Genomic DNA, 13,893 nt, shown 5'->3' with positions numbered 1-13,893 from the left:
CGCGTCTTTCCTTCTACTTCCTTTGTGTACTTTGCTGCACTCATTAATTGTCAATGTGTTGCAGTGAGGAGAAGAAAGGCCTCGTTAAGCCCAAGAAGAAGTTCTTGGCTGCTGACTTGAGGAACATGCACGACATTCTGGCCAAAAACATGTACAAGATCAGACAACGGGTACTTCTTCTTTTTTTCCTTTAATTTATTATAAAAAATGTCTTATCCATCGCACACACAGGAATCAAACACACACTTGTGGTTTTTGGCTGACCATTTTTCCACATTTAAAATCATTGAAGTCATCATTGGTTTGCTTCCACACAAATTTGCATCAGTATGTTTTGCATAAGCTTCTGCTGGCAAATTAAAGGTGTGTGTGTGTGTGTGTGTGTGTGTGTGTGTGTGTGTGCGCGCTTCTATAAACTCAAAAATATCAACACATTTTCAATATAAAACAAGCTAATAACTTTTTCTAAATGTATTTTGTTTAGTTCATGAGGACAATTGTGGCGAAGTGTGCCAAGGCTTCGAGGCGTGTCGAGTAGTAGAGGGGGCATTTCCGCAAAGCGCGTATTGAGCAGGCATGTGATTTTTCCGTCTAAAGTCGGAATTCCGTCTTTTTTAATCTCGGGGGAAAAAAAAGTGTCGACCAATCAACTACGGCGTAATATAATATTACACCGTAGTTGATTGGTCGATATGTTCCTTGTGACCAATCAGGACATCTGTTATGAATGATGACGTTACTACCGCCATTTTCCAAATGTAAACGATGTCGGTTCCCGAGAGAAAGGACGCTTCACGGGTAAAAGAAATTGATAAACATGTCAAAAATAAGTTTCGATGGGACTGGATGGAAAGGGAAATCACTGATATTGTTGGGAAGAAGGAAGTTCCGATTTTGTTCGGCGATTTTATTCGGAAAATCGATCGTCCCGGAAAAGTTTTGTGCACGTGGTGTCAGGATAATATTGAGTATGGATCACGAGGTTTCAAGGCTTTGGAAGTACATGCGAAACGCCAAAAACATATGAAACAACTTGAAGCAAGGAAAACAAACATTTCATTAGCTGGTACTCTTGGATGTCAACCGAAAGTGAGCAAAACTTACGGACTTGATCCTTTGTTTACATCCACAACTGCCGTAGACATCGAGAGGAAAGATCCACCCAAACAACCCACTTCAGTTGCAGACAGGGTAGTTAATAATGACGTAAGCTAAAATATATTTGCTTGCGAAATACGCACGTTTGTTTTAAATATTAACCAATTATTGCTTTGCAAAATATAAATGGGTTTTTCTAAAAATAAAAAGCCACGTGAAAATATATAATGAAATTACAGAAATTCAAATAGTCGAATTATTGATTCTAGTTAACAATTTATTTGAAATAAATTTGCATATAATATTAGAGGCAGAAGTTGGCAGTGAAATCTTAAAAAGAAGCTACAAAAGCAGATACCAAAAGGAAAATGCAGGCTGCTCAGAAATTTGCAAGGAAAGTTCATGTTAGGGCTCTCCGAGCAAGTAAATTTGTGAAGTGAACTGGTAATGGTTCGTTCTAATGCATGTTATGCCACATGACGTGGGTTTGATTCTCAGCAACGCCAGCTTTTGAAACATGTTTATCACTGTAAACATTACCTTTTAATAAAGTAAGGCATTCTGTACTCATTCTTTTTATCTAGCCACCATAAGTCAATAGCTGGATGATGGAGACAATTTATCAAGAAAAAGAAATGCTTAAAAAAAAAAAAAAAAAAAAACTAAATCTCCTTTTTGTACAAACCCCGTTTCCATAAGAGTTGGGAAATTGTGTTAAATGTAAATATAAACGGAATACATCCATCCATCCATCCATCCATTTTCTACCGCTTATTCCCTTTTGGGGTCGCGGGGGGCGCTGGCGCCTATCTCAGCTACAATCGGGCGGAAGGCAGGGTACACCCTGGACAAGTTGCCACCTTATCGCAGGGCCAACACAGATAGACAGACAACATTCCCACTCACATTCACACACTAGGGCCAATTTAGTGTTGCCAATCAACCTATCCCCAGGTGCATGTCTTTGGAAGTGGGAGGAAGCCGGAGTACTCGGAGGGAACCCACACAGTCACGGGGAGAACATGCAAACTCCACACAGAAAGATCCCGAGCCTGGATTTGAACCCAGGACTGCAGGAACTTCGTATTGTGAGGCAGACGCACTAACCGTGAAGCCCCAAAAATACAATGATTTACAAATCCTTTTCAACCCATATTCAATTGAATGCTCTACAAAGACAAGATATTTGATGTTCAAACTCATAAACTTTTTTTTTTTTGCAAATAATAATTATCTTAGAATTTCATGGCTGCAACACGTGCCAAAGTAGTTGGTAAAGGGCATGTTCACCACTGTGTTACATCACCTTTTCTTTTAACAACACTCAATAAACATTTGGGAACTGAGGAGACACATTTTTTAAGCTTTTCAGGTGGAATTATTTCCCATTCTTGCTTGATGTACAGCTTAAGTTGTTCAACAGTCCGGGGTCTCTGTTGTCGTATTTTAGGCTTCAAAATTTTCAGTGGGAGACAGGTCTGGACTGCAGGCAGGCCAGTGTAGTACCCGGACTCTTTAACTATGACGCCACGCTGTTGTAACACGAGGTGCGGCATTGTCTCGCTGAAATAAGCAGGGGCGTCCATGATAACGTTGCTTGAATGACAGCATATGTTGCTGCAAAACCTGTATGGAACTTTCAGCATTAATGGTGCCTTCACGGATGTGTAAGTTACCCATGCCTTGGGCACTAATACACCCTCATACCATCACATATGCTGGCTTTTGAACTTTGCGCCTATAACAATCCGGATGGTTATTTTCCTCTTTGTTCTGGAGGATACCACGTCCACAGTTTCCAAATGTAATTTGAAATGTGGACTCGTCAGACCACAGAACACATTTCCACTTTGCATCAGTCCATCTTAGAAGACCTCGGGCTCAGTCAAAGCCGGCGGCGTTTAAGGATATTGTTGATAAATGGGTTTGGCTTTGGATAGTAGAGTTTTAACTTGCACTTACAGATGTAGCGACCAACTGTAGTTACTGACAGTGGTTTTGTGAAGTTTTCCTGAGCCCATGTGGTGATATCCTTTACACACTGTCGGTTTTTGATGCTGTACCGCCTGAGGGATCAAAAGTCCGTAATATCATCGCTTACGTGCAGTGATTTCTCCAGATTCTCTGAACTTTTTGATGATTTTACGGACCGTAGATGGCAAAATCCCTAAATTCCTTGCAATAGCTCGTTGAGAAATGTTGTTCTGAAACTGTTCGACAATTTGATTACAAATTGGTGACTCTCACCCCACCCTTGTTTGTGAATTACTTAGCATTTCATGGAAGCTGCTTTTATATCCAATCATGGCACCCACCTGTTCCCAGTTAGCCTGCACACCTGTGGGATGTTCCATATAAGTGTTTGATGAGCATTTCCTCAACTTTATCAGTAATTATTGCCACCTTTTCCAATTTCTTTGTAACGTGCTGCTGGCATAAAATTCTAAAGTTAAAGATTATTTGCAAAAAAATATATATATTATCAGTTTGAACATCAAATATGTTGTCTTTGTAGCATATTCAACTGAATATGGGTTGAAAATGATTTGCAAATCATTGTATTCCATTTATATTTACATCTAACACAATTTCCCAACTCATATGGAAAGAGGGTTTGTACATCATTGTCCATCATTGTTAAATTATATTGTCATGTTCCTCTTAATGCCATTTTCTCAAGGTGACCGAAAAACATAATACAACCTGCCATGAATTGATTAACGTGAACAAGTTGAAAAACGTATTCAGGTGTTACCATTTATTGGTCAATTGTACAGAATATGTACTGTACTCTGCAATCTACTAATAAAAGTCTCAATCAATCAATCAAACCATATCATATGATTCTACCATGTTGGCAAAATACAAACAAACACACAATACATATACATATATAACACATGAAACATATTTTATTATACTTTGTTGATTTAACTAGCAAAACCATTTTGTCAAACATTTATTGTGATTCATTATCATTTCCAAGAGCCGTAACAGACGCAACATTTCAATGCATCACACATTGTGGTTAAAGGCCTACTGAAACCCACTACTACCGACCACGCAGTCTGATAGTTTATATATCAATGATGAAATATTAACATTGCAACACATGCCAATACGTCCTTTTTAGTTTACTAAATTGCAATTTTAAATTTCGCGCGGAAGTATCATGCTAAAACGTCGCTGTATGATGACGGGTGTGCGTGACGTCACGCATTGTAGAGGACATTTTGTTTCAGCACCGTTCACAGCTATAAGTCGTCTCTTTTCATCGCATAATTCCAAAGTATTATGGACTTCTGTGTTGCTGAATCTTTTGCAATTTGTTCAAATAATAATGGAGACATCAAAGAAGAAAGATGTAAGTGGAAAGCTGTGTATTGCGGCTGCCTTTAGCAACACAAACACAGCCGGTGTTTCCTTGTTTACATTCCCGAAAGATGACGGTGAAGCTTTACTATGGAACAGAGCGGTCAAGCGAACATTGCAGGTTTCAGTGAGAAAATGGTGGTAATAAGTCGGCTCTTACCGTAGACATGAGCGGAGTGCTTGCGTCGTTCCTCCTGCACCTGTCAAAGAGACAGCTGTGACTCTCTTGCCTCCTCGCCCCCGACCTTCGGATGCTTCCATCGTGGAGGAGGGGAAAAAAAAAATCTCAGCCCGGCCCGACCGGCTGCCTTCGGCTCGTCGAGAAATTGGCTTCCCTCGGAGACACTGGCGGTTACCAAACCCCTCCGTTTTTCAGGTTGTACAGGTAGGTCCATATGATCTCACTAAAACACTAGTCATTAGAAAGGAGATTAAAGACAATGCGTCCCAGCTACAACGGGGTTCTATTAACACTGACACGATTGTATATACGGCGGATACTGCCCTCCAAAATACTTTCTCTCGTTTTGAGGAAATAACATTAGAGGAATTGTTACAACGTGTAAATGGAATAAAACAGACAACATGTTTACTTGACCCTCTTCCAGGGAAACTGATCAAGGAGCTCTTTGTATTATTAGGTCCATCAGTGCTAAATATTATAAACTTATCACTCTCCTCGGGCACTGTTCCCCTAGCATTCAAAAAAGCGGTTATTCATCCTCTTCTTAAAAGACCTAACCTCGATCCTGACCTCATGGTAAATTACCGACCGGTGTCTCACCTTCCCTTTATTTCAAAAATCCTTGAAAAAATTGTTGCGGAGCAGTTAAATGAACACTTAGCGTCTAACAATCTATGTGAAACCTTTCAATCCGGTTTCAGGGCAAATCACTCGACTGAGACAGCCCTCGCAAAAATGACTAATGATCTATTGCTAACGATGGATTCTGATGCGTCATCTATGTTGCTGCTCCTCGATCTTAGCGCTGCTTTCGATACCGTCGATCATAATATTTTATTAGAACGTATCAAAACACGAATTGGTATGTCAGACTTAGCCCTGTCTTGGTTTAACTCTTATCTTACTGATAGGATGCAGTGTGTCTCCCATAACAATGTGATCTCGGACTACGTTAAGGTAACGTGTGGAGTTCCCCAGGGTTCGGTCCTTGGCCCTGCACTCTTCAGCATCTACATGCTGCCGCTAGGTGACATCATACGCAAATACGGTATTAGCTTTCACTGTTATGCTGATGACACCCAACTCTACATGCCCCTAAAGCTGACCAACACGCCGGATTGTAGTCAGCTGGAGGCGTGTCTTAATGAAATTAAACAATGGATGTCCGCTAACTTTTTGCAACTCAACGCCAAAAAAACGGAAATGCTGATTATCGGTCCTGCTAGACACCGAACTCTATTTAATAATACAACTCTAACATTTGACAACCAAACAATTAAACAAGGCGACACGGTAAAGAATCTGGGTGTTATCTTCGACCCAACTCTCTCCTTTGAGGCACACATTAAAAGCGTTACTAAAACGGCCTTCTTTCATCTCCGTAATATCGCTAAAATTCGCTCCATTCTGTCCACTAAAGACGCTGAGATCATTATCCATGCGTTTGTTACGTCTCGCCTCGACTACTGTAACGTATTATTTTCGGGTCTCCCCATGTCTAGCATTAAAAGATTACAGTTGGTACAAAATGCGGCTGCTAGACTTTTGACAAGAACAAGAAAGTTTGATCACATTACGCCTGTACTGGCTCACCTGCACTGGCTTCCTGTGCACTTAAGATGTGACTTTAAGGTTTTACTACTTGCGTATAAAATACTACACGGTCTAGCTCCATCTTATCTTGCCGATTGTATTGTACCATATGTCCCGGCAAGAAATCTGCGTTCAAAGGACTCCGGCTTATTAGTGATTCCCAAAGCCCAAAAAAAGTCTGCGGGCTATAGAGCATTTTCCGTTCGGGCTCCAGTACTCTGGAATGCCCTCCCGGTAACAGTTCGCGATGCCACCTCAGTAGAAGCATTTAAGTCTCACCTTAAAACTCATTTGTATACTCTAGCCTTTAAATAGACTCCCTTTTTAGACCAGTTGATCTGCCGTTTCTTTTCTTTTTCTTCTATGTCCCACTCTCCCGTGTGGAGGGGGTCCGGTCCGATCCGGTGGCCATGTACTGCTCGCCTGTGTATCGGCTGGGGACATCTCTGCGCTGCTGGTCCGCCTACGCTTGGGATGGTTTCCTGCTGGCTCCGCTGTGAACGGGACTCTCGCTGCTGTGTCTTGGATCCTCTTTGGACTGGACTCTCGCGACTGTGTTGTATCCATTGTGGATTGAACTTTCACAGTATCATGTTAGATCCGCTCGACATCCATTGCTTTCCTCCTCTCTAAGGTTCTCATAGTCATCATTGTCACCGACGTCCCACTGGGTCATTATTGTCACCAATGTCCCACTGGGTGTGAGTTTTCCTACCGAGGATGTCGTGGTGGTTTGTGCAGCCCTTTGAGACACTAGTGATTTAGGGCTATATAAGTAAACATTGATTGATTGATTGATTGATTCTTAAAAGACCTAACCTCGATCCTGACCTCATGGTAAATTACCGACCGGTGTCTCACCTTCCCTTTATTTCAAAAATCCTTGAAAAAATTGTTGCGGAGCAGTTAAATGAACACTTAGCGTCTAACAATCTATGTGAAACCTTTCAATCCGGTTTCAGGGCAAATCACTCGACTGAGACAGCCCTCGCAAAAATGACTAATGATCTATTGCTAACGATGGATTCTGATGCGTCATCTATGTTGCTGCTCCTCGATCTTAGCGCTGCTTTCGATACCGTCGATCATAATATTTTATTAGAACGTATCAAAACACGAATTGGTATGTCAGACTTAGCCCTGTCTTGGTTTAACTCTTATCTTACTGATAGGATGCAGTGTGTCTCCCATAACAATTTGACCTCGGACTACGTTAAGGTAACGTGTGGAGTTCCCCAGGGTTCGGTCCTTGGCCCTGCACTCTTCAGCATCTACATGCTGCCGCTAGGTGACATCATACGCAAATACGGTATTAGCTTTCACTGTTATGCTGATGACACCCAACTCTACATGCCCCTAAAGCTGACCAACACGCCGGATTGTAGTCAGCTGGAGGCGTGTCTTAATGAAATTAAACAATGGATGTCCGCTAACTTTTTGCAACTCAACGCCAAAAAAAACGGAAATGCTGATTATCGGTCCTGCTAGACACCGAACTCTATTTAATAATACAACTCTAACATTTGACAACCAAACAATTATACAAGGCGACACGGTAAAGAATCTGGGTATTATCTTCGACCCAACTCTCTACTTTGAGGCACACATTAAAAGCGTTACTAAAATGGCCTTCTTTCATCTCCGTAACATCGCTAAAATTCGCTCCATTCTGTCCACTAAAGACGCTGAGATCATTATCCATGCGTTTGTTACGTCTCGCCTCGACTACTGTAACGTATTATTTTCGGGTCTCCCCATGTCTAGCATTAAAAGATTACAGTTGGTACAAAATGCGGCTGCTAGACTTTTGACAAGAACAAGAAAGTTTGATCACATTACGCCTGTACTGGCTCACCTGCACTGGCTTCCTGTGCACTTAAGATGTGACTTTAAGGTTTTACTACTTACGTATAAAATACTACACGGTCTAGCTCCATCTTATCTTGCCGATTGTATTGTACCATATGTCCCGGCAAGAAATCTGCGTTCAAAGGACTCCGGCTTATTAGTGATTCCCAAAGCCCAAAAAAAGTCTGCGGGCTATAGAGCATTTTCCGTTCGGGCTCCAGTACTCTGGAATACCCTCCCGGTAACAGTTCGCGATGCCACCTCAGTAGAAGCATTTAAGTCTCACCTTAAAACTCATTTGTATACTCTAGCCTTTAAATAGACTCCCTTTTTAGACCAGTTGATCTGCCGTTTCTTTTCTTTTTCTTCTATGTCCCACTCTTCTGTGTGGAGGGGGTCCGGTCCGATCCGGTGGCCATGTACTGCTCGCCTGTGTATCGGCTGGGGACATCTCTGCGCTGCTGGTCCGCCTCCGCTTGGGATGGTTTCCTGCTGGCTCCGCTGTGAACGGGACTCTCGCTGCTGTGTCTTGGATCCTCTTTGGACTGGACTCTCGCGACTGTGTTGGATCCATTGTGGATTGAACTTTCACAGTATCATGTTAGACCCGCTCGACATCCATTGCTTTCCTCCTCTCTAAGGTTCTCATAGTCATCATTGTCACCGACGTCCCACTGGGTCATTATTGTCACCAATGTCCCACTGGGTGTGAGTTTTCCTTGCCCTTATGTGGGCCTACCGAGGATGTCGTGGTGGTCTGTGCAGCCCTTTGAGACACTAGTGATTTAGGGCTATATAAGTAAACATTGATTGATTGATTGATAGTAACACAATAAGCAGATACGGGATTTTCCAGAATTATCCTAGTAAATTTGTCTAATAACATTTGAATCGCTCTGCCGTCTAGTTTTTTTTTTTTCTCGTCCTTCACTCTCACTTTCCTCATCCACAAATCTTTCATTCTCGCTGAAATTAATGGGGAAATCGTCGCTTTCTCGGTCCGAATCGCTCTCGCTGCTGGTGGCCATGATTGTAAACAATGTGAGGATGTGAGTAGCTCCACAACCCGTGACGTCACGCGCACATCGTCTGCTATTTCCGGTACAGGCAAGGCTTTTTTATTAGCGACCAAAAGTTGCGAACTTTATCGTCGACGTTCTCTACTAAATCCTTTCAGCAAAAATATGGCAATATCGCGAAATGATCAAGTATGACACATAGAATGGACCTGCTATCCCCGTTTAAATAAGAAAATCAAATTTCAGTAGGCATTTAAGATACGTCTGTTTGTAATCATATATTTGGCCAGCAGCGTGCTTTGAAGCTCTCAAGAAATGCTCAAAACCAATTGGCTTAATTGGTTTGATGCCTCATCAATCTTTATCTGACCAAACTTCATAGTCAGGCTGTTAGAATGACAGGACTTGTAAGTCCCTCACATATATGTGAGGAAGAATGAGGGAAACAGCACTACCTGCTGGGCGACTGGGTGACATAACACTTTTAATTTTAAAGTCAGTGTCGATAAACAACCTTTTTTTGTTTGTATGTTTAACGTCATCAGTACACTGGATATGGCCGTGATAAGAGATACAGATGATGATGTCATTTTGTCTTCCATCAGACTGTCTCGTACACGAGCAAACACGCGCTGCCCAATGACAGTCGCACCAAAGAGATTCTAATCAGACGTCACTCCAGCGTCAGACGCAGCCTCCGCCCTGGAAGCTTCCAGAACACAGTAAGCTTCGGTCACGCATGTCTTGGAAGTGGGAAACATGTCTTTAAAACCATTTTTGTGGCTTTTGAAGGTGGCACCCAAATCTCAGAAGTACTTCTCACTTCCTGCTGGGAGGAGCTTAGACTCCAACTTCCCACCAATGAGGCGAAGCGACACAGGTTGAGTCAATTGTTCTTATTTGAGATGACTTTTTATTCATAGTTCATGTCCATTACTAATACTATCTACTCTATAAACACATTTATATGTGTACATATATACGTGTATATATACTGTATGTGTGTGTATACATGTGTAGATATATGTGTGTGTGTATATACACGTGTATATACGTGTGTGTGTGTATAAAAAACATATATATAAGTTTGTGTGTATATACACGTGTATGTGTGTGTTTGTTTATATATATGTGTCTGTATATATGTATACATGTATATCTGTTTATGTGTGTGTGTGTATGTTTGTAAATGTGTGTACGTATATGTATGTATGTGTATATAAATATATGTATGTATGTATGTTTGTGTATATATATATATATAGTGTATACATCTATATATATATATATATATATATATATATATATATATACGTAAGTACATACATATATACATACACACATACATACAGATACTGTATATATATTTGTGTATATGTGTGTATATCTATATATATATTTATGTGTGTGTTTATAGCCACGTGTATATGTGCGTGTGTGTGTGTGTGTTAATATATATGTGTCTGTATATATGTATACATGTATATCTGTTTATGTGTTTGTGTATGTTTGTAAATGTGTGTACGTATATGTATGTATGTGTGTATAAATATATGTATGTACGTATGTTTGTGTATTTATATATATATAGTGTATACATCTATATATATATATATATATATATATATATACACACATACGTAAGTACATACATATATACATACATACATACAGATACTGTATATATATTTGTGTATATGTGTGTATATCTGTATATATATATATATATGTGTGTGTTAATATATGTCTCTGTATATATGTATACATGTATATCTGTTTGTGTGTGTGTATATGTATGTATGTATGTATGTATGTGTGTGTGTGTGTGTGTGTGTATATATATATATATATATATATACACACACATACGTATATATGTATGTACGTTTGTGTGTATATATATATATATATATATATGCACTATATATGTATCTATATATATATAAATACACACACACATACGTACATACATACATACATATACTGTATATATATTTGTGTAAATATGTATATATATATATACAGTATATACATGTGTATATATCCATATATACACACATACGTACGTACGTACATACATACATACATACATATACTGTATATATATTTGTGTAAATGTGTATATATATATATATATATATATATATATATACAGTATATACATGTGTATACATCCATATATACACACATACGTACGTACATACATACATACATATACTGTACATATATTTGTATATATGTGTGTATATATATATATATATATATATATATACATATATACATATATATATAGCATATATATGTGTATATATCTATACATATATACAGTATATATATTTATATATATATATATATATATAGATATATACACACATACGTACTGTACGTACATACATACATACATATACTGTACATATATTTGTATATATGTGTGTGTATATATATATATATATATATATATATATATATATATATACATATATACATATATATATAGCATATGTATGTGTATATATCTATACATATATACAGTATATATATTTATATATATATATATATATATATATATATATATAGATATATACACACATACGTACGTACATACATACATATATATATATATATATGTATTTGTTCATATGTGTGTGTGTCTGTATGTATGTGTGTACACGTATAAAGTATTGATTATATCCATTATTATTGACACATTTGTATGCTGTATGAAGGTGAAAGTATGGAAGTTAGTAAAAGAAACATACAATTCAGAGTGAAATACAAAATATGTCATGATAGTGAATCAATGTTTTTGTTTGTGTTGTTTTCCCAGATGACCATGAGACCACATCAGAATTGTCCTTTCCCGCCAGGCGCTCTCGTTTCACTGTGTCCACACGCTCTTCGTCCAGAGCTGCGGTCCCTTTGCGCAGGCTGGACACCCTGGAGGAGATTCCCGGTGTGGGCATGCTGCATGAAAGACCGGCGCGGAGAGGCGGACACGTTATACCCGGTAGCCATTCCTCATCCGGCGAAACCCGCCTAACTGCTGCTCGCCACCGGCCAAACCCCTCTGCAAATAACGAAGACAATTTCACTGCACCGCCGGTCTGGGCTGCAGAAGCTGCAGACAACACCACACGGAATCCTCTTCTCAGGAGACCTCAGTGGAATGTGAAGAAGGTTTGAACACTCTTTGACTGATAAGATCAATATATTTTATCTTTTTATAATATGTCAACTATTCTAGTCTTTGTATGTACCAGTAAAGGATGTTTTAATTCAAGCAAGATCGCTCCTGGTTTTTATCAGTTGTGCAGGTCAAAGTTATACCTATCAATACAGCACCTTTTCAGAGACCTCTTTCAGGACATGATGACATCGTTGTGAAGTATGATGTTTGTAGAGCCCTAATCCCAAATAGATGGCAGGGTAGCCGTTTACTTCCTGCCAGAGTCTTTTCACATGGCCCGCCAGACATCCATGCAGTTTTATAGTAAACCTTGCGATAGCTTTATGGCTAAAAATGCTGGCTCTCTGAACAAAGTGACCACGGTTCGAGTCCCGAAGAGTTTATTAGAAGTGTGACATTCATGAACAAATCAAGTATTTTTGACTGGCTCTTTGAAGTGAAGAAAGAGAAGCGATTGCCGGTTGTGAGCCATTCATTTTAGAGATGTCACCCTGCAAAATAAGTCAGCGTTGAAGAAAACTTTACGTAACTTTAAATAAAGAAATATTCATTTTTAAATGGATTTATTTTTATGTGGATTCACTTGTCGGGATTTTTATTTGAGAGAGTAGTATTTGGTGCGTACACACACCTGCCATGGTAGTACAGTTTTGTACTCACATTTTTATCACGTCCAAATTTCTTTTGCAGTTGTACTTCTTTTATAGCCATTTTTGAATTTTATTCTTAGTCATGTTTGAGTATTTTTCGTGATGTGACTGCCAAAGCATGGAAATATTTCAACGCTTTATTTAATGTTTACATTGAAAACAAACAAAAAAAATCATAGGGTTAATATTTCTTAATTGTCGCCAAGAGTAATAAAGTAAAGTTAAAGTACCAATGATTGTCACACATACACTAGGTGTGGTGAAATTTTTCCCCTGCATTTGACCCATCCCATTGATCACCCCTTGGGAGGTGAGGGGAGCAGTGAGCAGCAGCGGCGCCGAACCCGGGAATCATTTTGGGTGATTTAACCCCTAATTCCAACTCTTAATGCTGAGTGCCAAGCGGGGAGGTAATGGGTCCCATTTTTATAGTCTTTGGTATGACTCAGCCGGGATTTGAACTCACGACCTACCGATCTCAAGGTGGACACTCTACCAACTAGGCTAATATGTGTGTAGATCAAACTGTTTTCTTGATTTAAAAAAACAACAACAACTACTGTATAATAACGAGCCTTTCTTTTGAAGCCATAAATTCCATTTCTATTTTTTTTCTTTGCATAATTTTATTTACATCATCTTCCTTTGTAATGATTCTGGACCTTTGAAAAATATCTAAGTTTTTTGGACCCTGTGTTTAGATAGTATAATGTTTTTTAGGACATGCCATATTATGATGCATTGCAAGTTATCAAAGGTGGAATTGCCAAAATGCTTCCCTGATGGTTACACTTGTGGACCAAATAACTCTTAATTTTGAATTGCTTGTATTCCGTCATGTGACTTCTTCCTGCAAGTGAGAAGCAGTGGTGGTCCACCAAGCTCTCATAGTCATCATTGTCACTGTCACCGACGTCCCATTGGAGTGTGAGTTTTTCCTTG

General features: G+C 39.2%; 1 protein-coding gene across 1 annotated transcript in view; it reads left to right on the top strand.

Annotated features, from left to right (window-relative positions):
• The window catches only part of slc9a2 (solute carrier family 9 member 2), a 34,588-nt gene extending 22,194 nt beyond the window's left edge, over positions 1-12,394 (top strand). The window contains exons 9-12 of the mRNA XM_061879294.1: positions 65-170; positions 9,720-9,836; positions 9,907-9,994; positions 11,942-12,394. Coding sequence (XP_061735278.1) covers positions 65-170; positions 9,720-9,836; positions 9,907-9,994; positions 11,942-12,297 — 667 coding nt within the window. The 3' untranslated portion in view covers positions 12,298-12,394. The remainder of the gene's footprint in view (positions 1-64; positions 171-9,719; positions 9,837-9,906; positions 9,995-11,941) is intronic.
• The last annotated feature ends 1,499 nt before the right edge of the window (positions 12,395-13,893 follow it).

Source organism: Nerophis ophidion, linkage group LG19, assembly GCF_033978795.1.
Source record: "Nerophis ophidion isolate RoL-2023_Sa linkage group LG19, RoL_Noph_v1.0, whole genome shotgun sequence".
NCBI classification, from domain to species: domain Eukaryota; kingdom Metazoa; phylum Chordata; class Actinopteri; order Syngnathiformes; family Syngnathidae; genus Nerophis; species Nerophis ophidion.
Note: the sequence above shows the minus strand (reverse complement) of the source record. Positions and strands in the feature narration are given on the sequence as shown.